This window comes from Canis lupus, chromosome 15 (genome assembly GCF_003254725.2).
Source record: "Canis lupus dingo isolate Sandy chromosome 15, ASM325472v2, whole genome shotgun sequence".
NCBI classification, from domain to species: domain Eukaryota; kingdom Metazoa; phylum Chordata; class Mammalia; order Carnivora; family Canidae; genus Canis; species Canis lupus.
In genome coordinates, this window is record NC_064257.1 from 40,674,237 (window position 1) to 40,690,894 (window position 16,658).

At 39.6% G+C, this 16,658-nt stretch overlaps 1 protein-coding gene across 4 annotated transcripts in view; it reads right to left on the bottom strand.

Moving 5' to 3' along the window:
- Window positions 1-702: 702 nt before the first annotated feature.
- GNPTAB (N-acetylglucosamine-1-phosphate transferase subunits alpha and beta) overlaps window positions 703-16,658 on the bottom strand; it is a 71,388-nt gene continuing 55,432 nt past the window's right edge. For 3 of the 4 annotated variants that reach the window (XM_025439094.3, XM_025439090.3, XM_025439092.3), the window contains 5 exons: window positions 16,438-16,523; window positions 16,087-16,185; window positions 13,159-13,326; window positions 10,182-10,272; window positions 6,470-7,922 (listed from right to left, as the gene is read on the bottom strand). In XM_025439094.3, the coding sequence (XP_025294879.1) occupies window positions 7,845-7,922; window positions 10,182-10,272; window positions 13,159-13,326; window positions 16,087-16,185; window positions 16,438-16,523 (522 nt within the window). In that variant the 3' untranslated portion in view covers window positions 6,470-7,844. Of the gene's footprint in view, window positions 1,077-6,469; window positions 7,923-10,181; window positions 10,273-13,158; window positions 13,327-16,086; window positions 16,186-16,437; window positions 16,524-16,658 lie in introns of those variants that run through there. The other variant, XM_035699395.2, reaches the window with a different exon arrangement.

The window sequence follows — 16,658 nt, forward strand, 5'->3', positions numbered from 1 at the left end:
AGCTTCCATCCAAAAACTGGAAAGAACTCACTTATGAAAGCTAACCTTGCACCTAAAGGAGCTGGAATAAAAACAGCAAATAGATCCTACACCCAGTAGAAGAAGAGCAGAATAAAGATTCGAGCAGAACTCAATGAAATAGAGACCAGAAGAACTGTGGAACAGATTAACAAAAATAGGAGTTGGTTCTTTGAAAGAATTAATAAGATAAACAAACCATTAGCCAGCCTTATTAAATGAGTTCTTCTTTGACTCCTGAGTTAATGTGTTTTTAGACTTTTAGACAAATGTAGTTCTTCAATTTTATCTTTTTAATTAAAATATTCTAACTTGATACCCTGTAATCTGGATCATACCTATGATATTAAATGTGTTACCACTTGCTTTATGATTTAGTACAAGGGCCATTTAAAAAATTATTCTGTGTGTGCTTGATAAGAATGGGTAAGCTCTAATTTGGAGGTGCTCAGTTCTAGGTTTGTCCATCTAATCAAGTTTACTAATTGTGTCATTCAAATCTTTTATGACTTTGGTGATATCTTTGTCTCTGTGGCCTAGGAATAACTGAGGAGTTATTGGTCATGTGTTAAAATCTTCCAGTCTGATAGTGGATTTGTTAAGTGTTCCCTTATGGTGCTATCAATTTTTGACTTTTATATTTTGAAATTAATTAGGTGCATACAAATTTAGAATTTATTCATCTTTCTGTCAGTTGAAACTTTAATCTTTATGTAGTGACCTTAATAATGCTTTTTTCTACATCCTTTTATATTCCATGTATATATCCCGTGGTGCATATCCAGTTTGGGTTTATGCTATAGTATTTGGGGGCATGCAGGCTGTTGGCTGGGGTGTTTCAGTTTTCCTCAGAGTGGGTTCTCCAAGAAGCTAGTTCAAGCCCATTCGCATCATGGTATCTGGGTTCCAGGTGAAGCCAAAAGAGAGCAAGCCCCAAAGCATGATCATTTTCAAACCTCTGCGTTTGTCCCATGTGCCAAAGTTATTCAAATGGCCAAGCCCCACTTCACAGAGTGGATAAATAAATTCAGCCTCTTGATGGGTGGAGCAGCATAAATCTGTGCAGACAGAAACAGCATTATTGTAGCCATCTCTGCAAATAAGCTCTCACAAGCCTCTCCTTTATATTTTGCACCTCTCTGTATCTCTGCTGCAGTGTGGGCAAATGTATTTGGTTAAGTGACTGTGGAATGCAACCAAATACAATGCTGGATGACTTGGAAGCACATAACTGAAATTTGTCTAACCAAGTGTACATTAGCTAGGGTAGACTGTTACTGTAACAGATAAAACCAAGCATGTCTCATGACTCAAAAAAGTTTATTTCTCCTCTAACAGTACTGGGAGAATAAATAGGTGTGTGCAGTCATTTAGGGACTCAGGCTGATGGAAATGCTTCCATCTTCAGCCTACGGGCTCCACAGCCATCAGAGCGGCCGTCTCTATACCAGCCAGCTGCACGGGAAACCACTACGGGGGAGCGGCGGGCAGGAGGCTTGATGGGCTAACCCTGAGGGGGCACACGGTATTTCTGCTTACAGTTTATCACCTAGAAACTCACAGGTTGACACCTAACAGCAAGCATGATGTTAATCAAAGAGAAACTCATAAAAATGGCTTAAAACATGACATGAAAATGCAGAACAAAATTAAATTAGGCTCTGCCATTTACCGTAAGACCTACAGCAAATTACTTGACCTGTCTAAGCCTGTTCTCCTGTTTCCTTCTTCACTAATGTAGGGGGCATAAAAGTATTTATCTCATATAAATTTAGAGTTTTGTTTTTTTTTTTTTTTAAGATTTTATTTATCTAAGAGATGGAGAGAGTGAGCAGGGGGAGGGGTAGAGGGCAAGGGAACAGCAGACACCCCGCTGAGCACGGAGCCCCGCACAGGGCTTGATCCCAGGATCCGGGGATCATGACCTGAGCCCAAGGCAGATGCTTATCTAGCTGAGCCACCCAGGGACCCTAGAAATTTGGATTTTAAAAAGTGAAATAAGGCATAAAAACTTAGTAGGCACTCAATAGCAAATAGCAAGTACTTAGTAAACATAAGTTACCACCGTTACTAATATTATAAGAGGTGTGTGTTGTCACTGGTATACCATTTCCTGAGTATATGAATACTACCAGTGCCAGACATATTAATTAATTAATTAACATAGAAATCCTAAAAAAAAAAAAAAAATTAACATAGAAAATTTAAGTTTTAATCACAAAAATTAGAGTTGGAATATTTTACTAGGGACTTAGGGATAGAAAATAGGTTTTTTTAAAAAAATAATTAGGGGCACTTGGGTGGCTCAGTTGGTTAAGCGTCTGCCTTCAGCTCAGGTCATGATTCTGGGCCCTGGGATCAAGCCCTGAGTCAGGGTCCCTGCTCCCCACTTCTCCCTCTCCCTCTTTCTCTCAAATAAAATAGTTAGAAGATATAAAATGTCACAAGGCATTTCTGATTCTTTAAGTATTTCTCCAAAAAGTTCTAAGAAGTCCACAGTTACTTAATGAGGAAGACTGCTTGCATAGACTGGTTTAAGAAGGGCCCTGGGGTAGTGCCCTCACAGTCGAGACCAGTTTCTCACATTGTCCCATCCAATTCTGCCTGTAACAGGCAAGTGATATGATTCCATTAACTTTAGGGAGGTGACACGTTGCACATCAAACTGAATGACTTCCTAGACGGTCGTATAATAGGACTGTCTAGCTTTTTCCTTCCAAGTCTCCATAAGAGAGCCTCATGGTTGCTCAGTTAGTTTTCTCTCTCTCTCTCTCTCACTTCTCCCATACAGCTCTCCCCTGTTTTTCCTTCTTCCTGTTGCCCTGGATCTTCCCTTTTGGATCACTCCATTACTTTTCTTCTGTAAACAACACAACTTACTCATGTTTCTGTTGTATCCACCCTATAATTCCATTCACCAAGACAAAGGAGCCTCCTTAGAAGGTTTGAAGGGGACAAGATTATATATAACTAGTTGGTATTTTTGCAGTCAGTTAGAAAAACATAATTTAGAAAGTTACTCTTCTAGGCAGATGTCCTAAGCATCCTTAACATCTCCTCGGTCTCCCATTCTCTACTGAGCGCATGGTATTTGGCACAGTCTTCTCACCCCAATTCTTGCCCTCATCCTTTGGCCTCTCAGTTCAAGGTCTTTATCTAAAATGGCCTGCCCCTACAGTCCCCCAACTCTTATGACCACACCTGACGCTGCTCCAGCCTGACAATTCCTGTTAGGGATCCTACTTTCAAACCAGTACCTCCTACCTTTCCAGCTCAGTCTCATCTGTTCACCCTATAACCACATGCCAGTCTCATGCAGACTTTCAACCCATTACCATTTTACTTTTCCTTTCTCAATGAGCCCCCCTCTTGCCTTTGATTCAGTTTCCATCATTTCAGCCAATCTTGTGCAAATAAGAACCTGTAGTTTGACTGCATATATCTGGTAAAATGTTATTTCTGCACTCAGCTGTCCTCCTCTGAGGGCTGCCTACCCTTGCTCCGATGCCCCTGGAGAAAATTACCCAAAGGAACAAATTTGTCAACCTTTTATTTCTGAGTTTCAGCCTCATTTGGACCCTCAACATTGCCCCAAATTTTCCCATTTCCCTGTGACAACTCAACTGTGCCCAGCCTTTTCTACTCTACTCAACCTTCCACACTAACACTTCCCCTTCACATTTAACATTCCTCCTCTGTTTTCCTGAGGGAGTAGTTCACTCTGAAACCCCTGAAACTTCTCCCATCAAAGCTACAACCTACCTGCACCTGAGTCCATTCTTCCCTCTTCCTGTGTTCTGCGTTCACGGCCTCTTGTCCTCTAAGAATCTTGCATTTTTCCATGCTTTCCCTCCCTTTCTGTTTTATCCCTCCCATTAACGTTTATAAATAATATCTTACAACTTAAAAACTTCCTGGGCCTTATTTCCAAACAGACTATTGCTCCCCTGTGTCTTCCTCTTAGCAGTCAGAATTCTAGAATCATCTAAGCTTGGTGCCTCAAATTCCTTTGCTTCGGTAGACCCTTTGAACCACCATAAACCACCTTTGGTCCTTTGTACTTTGAAATGATGCTGACTCTACAGTGACCAGTGACCTCCATGTTGATAAATCAAATGCATTTTCTCTGGTCCTCATCTCATTTCTCAGCAAGTCAAAATATTAACCATTTTTTCCCTCCCTCGTTGGCTTCCTTTGGCTTCTATAGCTGTACAGTCTCTTGCTATCCCCTTATCATTCTGGCAATTTCTCAGTATCTTTGTTAACTCCTCTTCTTCAGTGTACCCTCAGATGCTGGAGGTCCCCAGGACTTGGTTTCACTTAGTTCTCAATTTCTACTCTTTCTCTAAATGTTTTCATACATACACATGGCTTCAAATAAGTTTCTCGAGGTGTGGTTCATGGATCCAGCCTGTGTCAGGATCACTTGCAGATGAAGTGGAGACATGTGGTATTTGGAGGTTGGGAAAGGGGTGTTAAAATGCAGATTCCTAGGCCCCAAGTAAGGCCTACCAAATTAATTCTGTGGGTGAGGACTGGGAATCTGCATTTTAAATAATTCTTCAGGTCATTCTCATACTGACTAAAGTAGGGGCCCACTAACTTGATTTGCTACATATACAAGAACAGTTCAACCTCTCCATCTGGTGACTTACTAACACCAATGCCTTATTTTCTCAAATGTTAGGAAACTTAAAGATGTGAAAAACAGAAAGGAAATAAGACACGAAAGATATGAATGAATTATTGGCCCCATGAATAATCAAGATTAGATAATATCATCTTTTGGCTTTTCTAGCTCCAAATGAAAACTCATCTGTATTCCTAAGTTTCAAATTTTAATCCTTATCCAACTAAACAAAACCACGAGAACTGAAATGACTGTTTCATCACACAAAGTCTCTTAATATGGAACCAAAGGCATTTTATGGATTTTCAAAGTTAGCTTTCCCTTGGTTAGCTAATAAAAAGCATTCTACTTTCCACTAAAAACTTAATATGGGTCATTATAATTTTACCTAAAATTTGTTAGATTGTTATTTTAAAGTAATATTCATTGTAAAACAATTTTTAGAAGATAAATAATTGATGAAGGAAATGAAATTCACTAATAATCTCACTACCAAGAGATAATATAGTAAAATTTGGAGTATTATTTCATTCTTTGTGTACATATATGGATTTTCCTCTGGATAATTTTTAAATATTTTTTGATTTTGTACCTGCCTTGATTTCCTATCTCTCTGCAATTCTTTTCCTTTTTTTTTTTTTCTTTAAGGGAATACGGGATGGGGCAGAGGAAGAGAGTCTTAGGCAGGCTCCATCCCCAGCATGGATCTCAGTGTAGGGCACGATCTCACAATCCTGAGAGGATGACCTCAGCCAAAATCAAGAGTCAGATGCTTAACCAACTGAGCTACCCAGATGCCCCAATTTTTTTTTCCTATTTTTGATCATATATTTTACCACTTGTATCTAAGGTTTTGCAAACAAAGGCTTCGGGGTTTTATTGCCTAAAGTCTCAAATAAATTTGGCAGATAATATTAGCTTCAGATGTATAATTTGATATTTACATATACTACAAAGTGACAAGAAGTCCAGTTACTATCTGTCATCATATAATTGACTCCCTTCACCCTTTTCACCCACCAAACCCACTTCCCCTCTGATAACCACCTGTCTGTTCTCTGTACCTGAAGGGTTTTCTTTTCCACGTTCAACACATAAGTAACATCACATGGTATTTGTCTTTTTCTGATTTAGCATAATACTTATACTTTAGGCAAGATTTCCTTCTTTTTATGGCTGAATAGTATTCCATTGTATAAATATACACCTCATCAAAACAGTATGGAGGTTCCTCAAGAAGTTAAAAATAGAACTACCCTATGACACAGCAATGGCACTACTAGGTATTTACTCAAAGGATATAAAAATATAGATTCGAAGGTGTGTGCACCCTGGTATTTACAATAGCCAAACTATGGAAAGTGCCCAAATGTCCACTGACTGATGAATGGATAAAGATAATGTGTTTTGTGTGTGTGTACACATATATATAAAATGCAATATTACTCAGCTCTTGAAATGAAATCTGCCATTTGCACAATATGGAAATAAAATAAGTCAGAGAAAGACAAAGATCTAACCACAGAAATGTCCAACACACCCAAATGTTCATTTCTTTATAACTTTTCTATAATAAATTCTTCAATTTAGAATGACACCCAGATACTTCCTAAACTTTTACCATATGATAAATCCTATTTAGAACTTATTTTCCCACATGACATTCTCCAGTGTGTTCTAGTACTATCCTCCCCTTACATTACTTCCCATTTATTTTCAGTTGTGTTCAGCATGGACACTGATACACTGTACAAGCCCTCAAGTGATTATAGAATCCGGATAACAATGAATTCATTCCTCAAAGAGTTAAAAAACAAAGCATCAGATAAAATGTAAGTTTTTATGAGACTTCATCACATTTTGAAATACATAACTCTTATAGCACAAAGTATTTACAAGTTCTTTTTACAAAATAGGTTTTGAAACAATACTGTTGAGATCATGATCTAAAACACCTGTTAGAGTTCAAAAAGGACTTATGGAATCTAATCTCCAGAAATCCACCATATAATCATATAAATAAAATATAGTTGAACATCACAGATTAATCATACATAGAAATATGAATTCTCTATCCCAGTGGTCAGCAAACAATGGCCTGTGGGCCAGATCCAGGTGGTGGCCTGTTTTTGTATAGCTACAAGCTAAACTTGGCTTTTGACATTTTTAAAGGTTAAAAAAAACCCCACTAAAAGTAAACAATAAAGAATATGCAACAGAGATTCATGTGGCCTGCAAATATTTGCTATGTGGCTTTTTACATGAAGTTTGCTGACCCCTGCAATATATGAAACCAGTTGGAAGAGCTAGCCACTAGAATATACTATTATAAAAGACACCACTGTAATGTGACAAGTATCATCAGCACTACTCATTTCTAAAATGAGGCACTTCTGTTTGAATATGTACATTTCCAAAACATAATTAATTACATCTGGAAGGTAGCTTTGCTACTTAACTCTAGCCCTTTTAATTAGGCCTCTGCATGAAATCACATTCTTAGGGGCTGAAGTAAAGCACAAAATGCATCAGATGTCAGTGACTGATCTCATCAGTAGCTGACCACTTATGGTCTTAAATGTTAATAAAATCCATAATTTAGGTATTGCCAATAGAAGGTGATATTGTTGCATTATTTAAATAACATCTATAAAAACATGTTTAGATATCCCAAGTCATTATTTTCAGAAGTAAGGGTAAATAGTTAACTTAGTAGCTACTTATTTAAAAGTGAGAACTGGAAAAAAACCAAACCAAACCAAACCAAACCCAACCAAACCAAAAAACCAAAAATGTAAAACTGCAGCACAAGTCTTTGGAATGCAAAGACTGGGGTCTCTTAGCAATGGCTCCCAAGCTGGCCTAGGCTTCTCATGTGAAAGTTAGTTGGCAATGGTTGCTTAGGGGAACTTGGCAGCTCTCTTGTCAGACTTTTCATTAAAAGAATGATGGGTCCACAAGCAAATGCTTTAAAAGTGAAATCAGATCAGAGCTGCTCAACATACAAGTTTTCCATGTCTTGGTTAAACAATTCCTGGCCAGTCAGCTATATTCAGGCCACAAAACAAGTACTGTACTGGATGCTTTTCCTTCTGCAGGCCAGGCTGGCTAAGCATCACATCACGAAGACATCTCTCTGATGCCAAGTTTTAAAATGCTCCGTGAATGCCGAGGTAGATGATTTTCAAATGAAGATCTATACCCTGATTCGGTCGGGACTAGCTTCTTTCTGTATCCTCCTTCTAGGAAGTATCTTCCGCTTAAGCGCAATTAACTAGATAATTAAAGACAGAAAATAAATTTTAATTCTCCATGTTGACAAACTTTAAACTTTGAGTCCTATGACCTTAATCATTTCCACAGTCTTCTACATAAAAAAAACAGAGTAAATAAGTCTCCATCATTCTCTCCAAAATAAAACCAGCTACTCACGACTTTTGTTATAGGGTCGATATGCCTATATATGTGCCCACAAAATATTTAAACCCACAAGGATAAAAATTATTTTGGCCCATGCTTCACTTTTTTAAAAACCTATATCTACAAATTTTTACACAGTGATTACCAAGCATATTTATTTTCAAGACACCTATTTCTCAAGTCTTTATATTGAAGGAAACTGCCTCTGTTTAGCTATTACATCTGGAAGGTAGCTCTGCTACTTAACTCTAGCCCTTTGTAATTAGGCTTCTACATGAAATCAACATTCCCCTCAATTTGAAAGTGACTACATATATAAGACAGAATTAAAAATAAAAAAACCTTTGTATTAAGATCCTGTCACTACTTTCCCCCTGTATTTAAACACAGCAATAATCATTTGAAAATATAGGTAACACCTAATTTATGACATGGGTTGTCATGCAAAAGATTACTTTGTAACTACTACCTTACAATTTGGATAAACACTCGTTTCTCACAGAAATGGTTTATCCATGACACATTTGAAATAGGAAACCTGACTGCTGTTATGACGGAGTGTCAGTGAGAACAACAATTGGTTGTTGTTGGAATTGAAACAAAAGAACAAATGTGTTCTTTATGGTTTCAGTTTGGGATCATACTGTCTACTCCATCTCAAGGGGGAAGCAGGGTTTCACCCACATACAGACAATGAGCTGGGACTGGGGCAGAGGAAGGGGCAGTGCTGGCTGATTCACGGCAAGCAGGGTTGAGGTTAAAGATTTGATTCCCATAGGTAAAGAGCAAGGGGACAGAGAAGAGAGGGTTACGGTTTATTCTTCCCTTCTTTTCTCCTGCCTTCTGCCTCTCTGGTTCCCTATCCTCTACTGTATAAGTAACGCAGATGAAAGACTGGCCCTCTGGTTCCTTCCCCCCCACTGCCAGCCACTGCTTCCAGCCTGGGTGCCTCCTCTTCCCCCCTTGGCAGGCGGCACACAGCTGACTCCTCATTCCTCACTGGACCTCTCTGCTCTGGAGCAGGGATGGCTTTACCAGCCATGAATAATCGCAACAAATATCAAACACGAGACTGATATTTGCTGGGAAGAGGATAAAGATTAAGTTGCAGTCCTGCTCACCTGCCCAATCTCCCATTTTCTCATTTCCTTCCATTTACAGCAGGAAGCCCAGGCCCTGCTAATTCTAAAGTTTCAATACTTCAGCCTCTTCCTTCTTCTCAGTTTAAGTAAACTCAGTGTGAGTTTTCCGTGACAGCTGGAAAAGCTCCACTCAACAGTCCCTTCAAATGGAGGCTTGCCCCAGGTCAGATCAGCCCAGACATGGTTCCCTCCTGTCTTCACTCCTTTCTCATCAGACCAAATAAAGATTCTCTGATCCCTTTCTTTTTACCTCACAAACCTCCCTTCTACTTTTGGGACTTCACCTGAAGGAGGTTGTATATGCACCTGTATGGAGAGAAGTTCCAACAACTCAAAGGAAATGTAATTGGGACGTGAGCATAATGAGCACTGTCCACAGAATAGTGGGAGGTCTGAACACACTGCAGTCACTTTTAGAAAGGTTACAAGAAAGAAAAAAATTGGAAACCCATGCAAAATCAGTATGAGGTGAGGATTCTAGATAGTTTTTGGTTAGAAATACTTAGAGGTTTTCAGTTTTAGCTTGACGTCTACAAGTTAATCTACTGAGTACCAGGTAAAAAGAATACTGGTAGTGCATCTAGAAGAAAAATGAATAAAAGGATATTATGTTTGCTGTCTGAATATTATGAGCTATGTCTGACATACTGACATCTTAGTTATAAGCCAAAAGAAGAAATTAAAATTTTCTTGTGAATTTATATCACTTTTTTTTTAAGATTTCATTTATTTATTCATGAGAGACACATAGAGAGAGGCGGAGAGACACAGGCAGAGGGAGAAGCAGGCTCCAGGCAGGGAGCCTGATGTGGGACTTGATCCCCGGACCCCAAGATCACACCCTGGGCTGAAGGCAGCACTATACCGCTGAGCCACCCGGGCTGCCCAATTTATATCACTTTCTAAAAGAATTAGATACTCTTATATTAAAAAATACTGTTTGATCCCCACATGAAATATATAACACTTACCTGTTCAGCAAAAAATGAGAATATAGTAAACATAATCAGTGTTGCTAGTACACAATGAGTCCAAAACTTCAGTTTGTCTCGATATGCTCTCCTGTTCAGAGAAAGAAGCAAATATGCAGTTCTGTGCAGTTTCACTGCATTAGAATTATTTATATACTAGGTTAGCAAAAAGTCGCAAAACACAAAAACATTGTGTGGAGGCAACATGAAAATGTTAATACAATGTACATTTCCAATGTGAGTTCAGATTTTTCATTAGGTCATGGTAAGTAGTATATTTGAAGTGTCAGAGTTACCCAGGCAGAGGAGAGGACTTCAAAAGAAAATTATGTCTCACATTTAAACAAAAATACACTTTCTTTCATATCCATTTCTTCACAGTCACTTGACCAACACTTCCTGTGGATACAGACAGATGAACAAGAAGTTCTTGCTGTAAACTGTTTATAAGCCTGGGGAGTCACTGACATGCAAACAACTAGCCACCACACAAGATGGACCAAAAAATGTACCATCAAAAGCAAAGTCTTATGGAAAAACAGAGACATAAGGAAAGCACCTCAGCATTGGTGACATTTCATTTAAACCTCGAAGTGGGGTGGGGGACCTGAAATGGAAGCATTTAGCTGAGTAAGGCAGAGAGAGTCCGGCAGAACTGAACAGAATCTGCCCGGGGGGGGCAGAAGGAAGAGAGCTAGGCCATGGCGAGGCAGGTGGGAAGAAAGTGCAGGTATTCTGGAAAATATGCAGTGGGGTTTGGACATAATACTCCACTGGGAAAGCACATGGAATGGCAAGTGTGGGTGTGTGTGGACAACTAGGTGAATATGGTGGCCATCTGAAGGGGGGGGACCAAGGTGATAAGGCAGGCAGTCACGTTAGTCTGGGTATGAGAACGTAATAAAGACCAGTGAGAATGAAAGACAACAGGCAACGGAGACATACTCTAAGTAGAATCAAGTGGATGTGAAGATAGGATATTGGGGTTCGAGGTGGCAATAGAGCAGTTTCCTCATCTGTAACTTGGAAATATGATTTACCATGAAGACGAACTATATGCTTAACATAAGGCTTGGAAGATACGCTAGTAACTATCAGTTCAGGCCTCTGTGCTGAGTTCTGGATTCTCATGCAGAGCTCATCTTATGGTGGATGTCTCTGTTCCAAGTCCTAGATTGATAATGGTACCTCTGTGCTTCCAGCACTTCCTGTGTCTCATAATCGGATCACAAGCAGCACAGCCAGTCTAATGCCTAGGGTGCCATTCAGAATCTGTATGTAATTTTTAAACAGCTAAGAAGCCACAGGCTGTAACACAGCTAATGAGTCGTATAGCAACCACAGAACCTTAGGATAGCTGGAGGTTCCCTAAGCCACTCATCCATGGGGCGCCTCCTATGTGCGCGAAAGGCAGTGTGGACTCAGAGAAGGGTAAGACATCATCTACGCCCCTGAAGACGGCCTACGTTCTATTAGGAGAGACGAGCATACCAGACAGATGGCTCTCCTGCACAGTGAGTGCTAGCCCCAAGGAAAGGGAACAGGAAGATGGCCTCTAGGGACACCAGAGAAAGGTGACAGGGACTCAGGAGCACAATGGCATGAAAGGAAAGAGAAAAGTAAAGTTTCTAGAAGGTAGGGAGGTGTTGGTGGCCCTGCAGTGAGAGAGGACACAGAAGCTGAGCAGGATAAAGAAACTGAAGCCCCCAGGGAATTACACCTCACTCATCTTATCTGTACAACACAGAAATCAAAGTGCTCTCAAACTAATCATAAGCCCACTTCTTTCTTATTCGATTGAACCCCTGAAGATAAATGTAGTCACAAACTAGACTTGGGGAGTTAACACTTGAACTCATCCAGAGATCTTTTTCCTTTGAGCTAAAGGAAAGTGAAAATGATTAGAAGCTGTTCCTAGAAGACAAGACCCACAGTTAGTAATAACTTCTTTTGAAAATAAAAATATATATAGCTATTAACAACATACATACTGATTGTCTCACCCAACCCCAAGATACCCAAGAGTTCGAGCCACTAAGGTCACTAATTTCCTCTACAGTGTCTCTCAATTCCATCTACTCCATTCTCCTTATTCTCTGAGCTCTGTCCTTGGTCACACCATGACTGTGTCAGAGCTACTGAAATGCTTAGATCTTGTCTCTCTGCCTCCAGTTTCCAGACAACACTGCCTCACTCCAAACAACTCCTCACCACTCCAACTCCACACTGCTATCTTTCCAAATCATGAAGTCTGATCACTGCAAACACCTAAACAAAATTTCTCCTGGGGGCGCCCCATGCTCCAAAGAAAAAAGTCTTAATTCAGACACAAGCCCTTCACAATGTCTCCTTTTCTCTCCACACACTCTCTTTTCCCAGTCCTGTGCTTTGTTTTGTACAGGCCATTTCTTCTATCAGGAATGCTCTTTTCTACCTGGAAAAGTCCTTTTCACAACTGAAAACCAAGTCCCCATGCCGCCCTCCCCTAACAATTAGCTGCTCCCTCATCCACACCCCGCTAGCACAGATCCTGCCACAGCACTTGACACTACAGCTGTCTGCCTGTAGCCCATTGCTCTGAAGGGGCCATGAGCACCCCAGAGCCTGGTCCCACACTCCTCTGTCTCTGTGTATTCCTAGCACCTGGCTGGGGTAAATGGCAGTAAAATAAGACATGAAGGAGATATTATGAAGCAGCTTTAGGTTGCGGTGGAATATATGCAAGGTTGGAAATTAGGCTGCATTTACCACTTACAGCTGCCTCATCTGCTCTTATCATGCTCTCCTGCCAGGTAGCAGGTATGTAAGAAACACAGTCGCTATTCTGATAGCAATGAGTTAGGCTTGGCAGATGTGCTTGGCCAGCAAGCTCAAATAAAAACTTTTAAGCATATTTTTATAAAGTAATTCTAGATCAAATAACACATTACAGGAATTCATCACTCTTATACACACACACATGAACGTGAGCCCTTACCACTCCTGCAGCTCATGCATGTGAAGGAAACGGTTTCGATACTCTCTTGGCAGTTCAAACTGGGATGGTATGGGGAACATGGATTCATAGAAGTCCCTGAGAACAGCTTTCACTGTCTGGGCATCTTTATGATTATGGTCTATGTTGTCATTCAGGCAAACAAACTTCCTAGAATTAACAGAGATCCATGGTTATTAGTTAGTGTGAGAATGATCTTGACATCATAAAACAAGAAATGTAGCTTCCAAATATATTTTAAATGGGCTCCTGTTCCATGTTGTTGCATGGGTTGATACGACTCTCTAGGGGGAATAATGTTCTATAAAATTTTTCTTTGGATATTCCTCACCTGTAAAACAAAAAGAACTAGGGAAGATAATCTTAAAAGTGTCTTCTAGCTATTGGAATAAATTAATGATTTCTGTTTAGCATGTCCCCAATTAAGTGTTTAATAAATGCAGTTTATTGACGAGAGCATTTTGTTGGCAGCCAGGGAGGTATTAGTAAACAATGAAAACCAAGTTCTATACAGTTACATTATTAAGAATAGTGATGCAGGGGATCCCTGGGTGGCTCAGCAGTTTGGTGCCTGCCTTTGGCCCAGGGTGTGATCCTGGAATCCTGGGATCAAGTCCCACATCGGGCTCTCTGCATGGAGCCTGCTTCTCCCTCTGCCTGTGTCTCTGCCTCTCTCTCTCTCTCTCTCTCTCTCTCATGAATAAATAAAATCTTAAAAAAAAAGAATAGTGTTGTAGATAAGTGAGATAAAGATGGTGCCTTACAGCTGTGGATTCTATGAGTTCAGTGACCTCTTCTTATGTTTCCAACCAAGCTGCTGGAGTTCTGGCAAAAACCAGATGACAGTCTTACTTCCCTACTGTTTCAAGTTCCTTTCAAGGTGAAGTCACTAAACTGAGGGCCCATTAAATCAGTAGGCAGGAATAACCCCACTTTTGAAGTTCAAGGGGAGGGAAGCCCACTCCCTCCCCCAGAGGCAGCTTCTGACTGTGATGTGAATCCTCTTCATGGTGACTGATGTAAGAATGGGGCACAGAGGCACCTGGGTGGTTCGGTCAGTTAAGCATCTGACCTTTATTTCTGCTCTCAGGTCATGATCTCAAGGTCACGGGATGGAGTCTGCTTGTTCCTCTACCTCCACCCCTAGTCATGAGCATGTCCTATCTCTCAAATAAATAAATAAAGATCTTTATTTTTAAATATATATATCAATTTATATTTTATTTTTAAATATATAAAAATTTATATATAAAATTTTAAATATATATAAATAAAGAAAAAAAAGAACGGCGGCGGGGGTGGTGAGCACACCGCACATACAAAGGGGTGATCCATTTCTGTGCTATAGCACAGCTGTGTCTGCAGGGACATCTCCAACCACTGTGGTGCCCTACCTCTATCTGAAGAGGAGAGGCAGAGACTAATAGTCGGAGGGAAAAGCAATGCAAAGTTCCTTGCGAATGGGGATGAACCTGTCCTTAAAGGTTTAGTCGGTTAGAACGCAGGTTTCCACTCCTGACTTAGGGTGAGCACCCATAAAAGTAAAACAGCTGAGAGTTAATAAGATCTGTGCAAGGTCACAGGAGCTAGCTGGGCCCAACAGACACAGCCTGGCTTGCCAGGGATCCTTCTGGTCAACCCCTGTCCGTTTAGGTACCATGAAGGTCTACAAATTTTCTAACCCCATAACTTCTGAACTGGCACCAAGAGGTAAAGGACAAGGTACAACTGAAAACTACAAACTCCCACATGCCATTATTACAGATAACTAAATGGGAGAGCACATCAAAAAAAATGGGGGAAGCAAAAAGCAAGTATTGAAATTGCTTTTTAAAGTTATTTTTAAAAATTAGGGCAGGGCATTCCAGGCAGAGGGAACAGCAGGTATAGAGAGCTGAAGCAGAGTAACTATTAATTATAATAGTTTATTGTTTGCTTGGTTTGTGGGAAATATTTTATAGGAAATAAAGTATTTTACTGAATTATTGAATACACTAAATAAGCATGAAAGATGTTTCCATTTATCTTCAAATTCCAATTTCTCCCCATCCCACTGCCAAACAGGAATGAATTTTAGAAAAAAAAAAAAAATACCATGGCTTTACCTGTCTAGAAATTTTACATTTCTGATCATTTATCATTAAAATCATAATAAATGAGGACATAAAAACTGAAGACTTAAAAGGTACTTAAAAGACTCCGATGAAAAATATTCAATTTTATATGCCAAAGTCTTTTTTTCTAGGAAACCCATCAAATATCTATTTCCCACTAAAGTTCAAAACTCAAAAATGCAGATTTTTAACTAATTTTATCAAACTATTCCAGGCAACTGTTACAGGGCCAGGTTGGAAATTTTCAAGGCTTACATAAGCCTGAACATTTATTCAGCCCCAAAGAATGCCTGCACTTTACTGGATTAATTTTCACATTTGTGAGAGCATTTCTTTTTCTTCAGAAGCTAATAATGGACTTTGCTTTGAATTGCAAAGTCTAATCACCAAAACAACTTTTCTGGAAGCACCTTCTTAAGAATGCTAGGAGAGTCCCAGCTATCTAGCCTCACTCCCCATGGTGGAGTCACTCCTTGGCCTCAGTGAACAGCTCCTGTCACCAGATTCCTGGAAGTCCATGCTAGCCCCTGTGCCTGGGGGAACCTTCTCCAAACTCACAGCTCCCATCTCTAGCTCAGACACTGACACTACCTCACTATTAGGCATTTCCACCTGCTCCAAGCAACATAAACCACTTCCTTTCCTTGATTCGTGCTGCCTTTTTGCATGTTTATTTGCATGATTAAGGATCATTTCTTAAAGTTATGGGTTTTCTCTGTATTTTCTGTTCAATTTTGCTGTAACTTCTAAAAGTACTCAAAAAAGTAAAGTTTATTGGTTAAAAAAAAAAAAGTACCTGGGGTTTTTTCTTATATCATCCAACTGGCCAACCACATGAGAAACATTGGTACGAATCATTTTAAAAGCAATTTCTTCTTCTCCCATGATTTCAAACCTAATTATCAAAACATATTTAAGGAGTGTAAATATTTATGTGGAAATAAAAGCAGTTTCATTGAGATAAGTATTTTATAAAACTTCAACAGTCAACATCCTGAGAAGGACTTAATCTTTCGGTATTACTAAAGAAAACAATCTCACATAAATTTAAAAAGAAAGCTTAAGAGATAAACTATTGTAAAATTATGAAGATGCCAGATTCTTATAATTATTCTTAAACTAAACAGAGAAAGTTTGCACTACTTACCTATATTTGTTTTTGTCTTTATATGCTTTGTGGATTTTATCAGTTACTGGTTTACAGTTGGTCACTAGACTCTTAGTGACTGGTGGCTGTGAGAAAATAGAGACATTGCATCAGGCCAAGACTAGGGTAGGGCAGGTGAAGCACTGACCTCAGTGCAAAATTTAAGGGGGAGACCAAAGACTCTGTAATCAAGACAAATACTTTAATGCAGTATTTGAAAA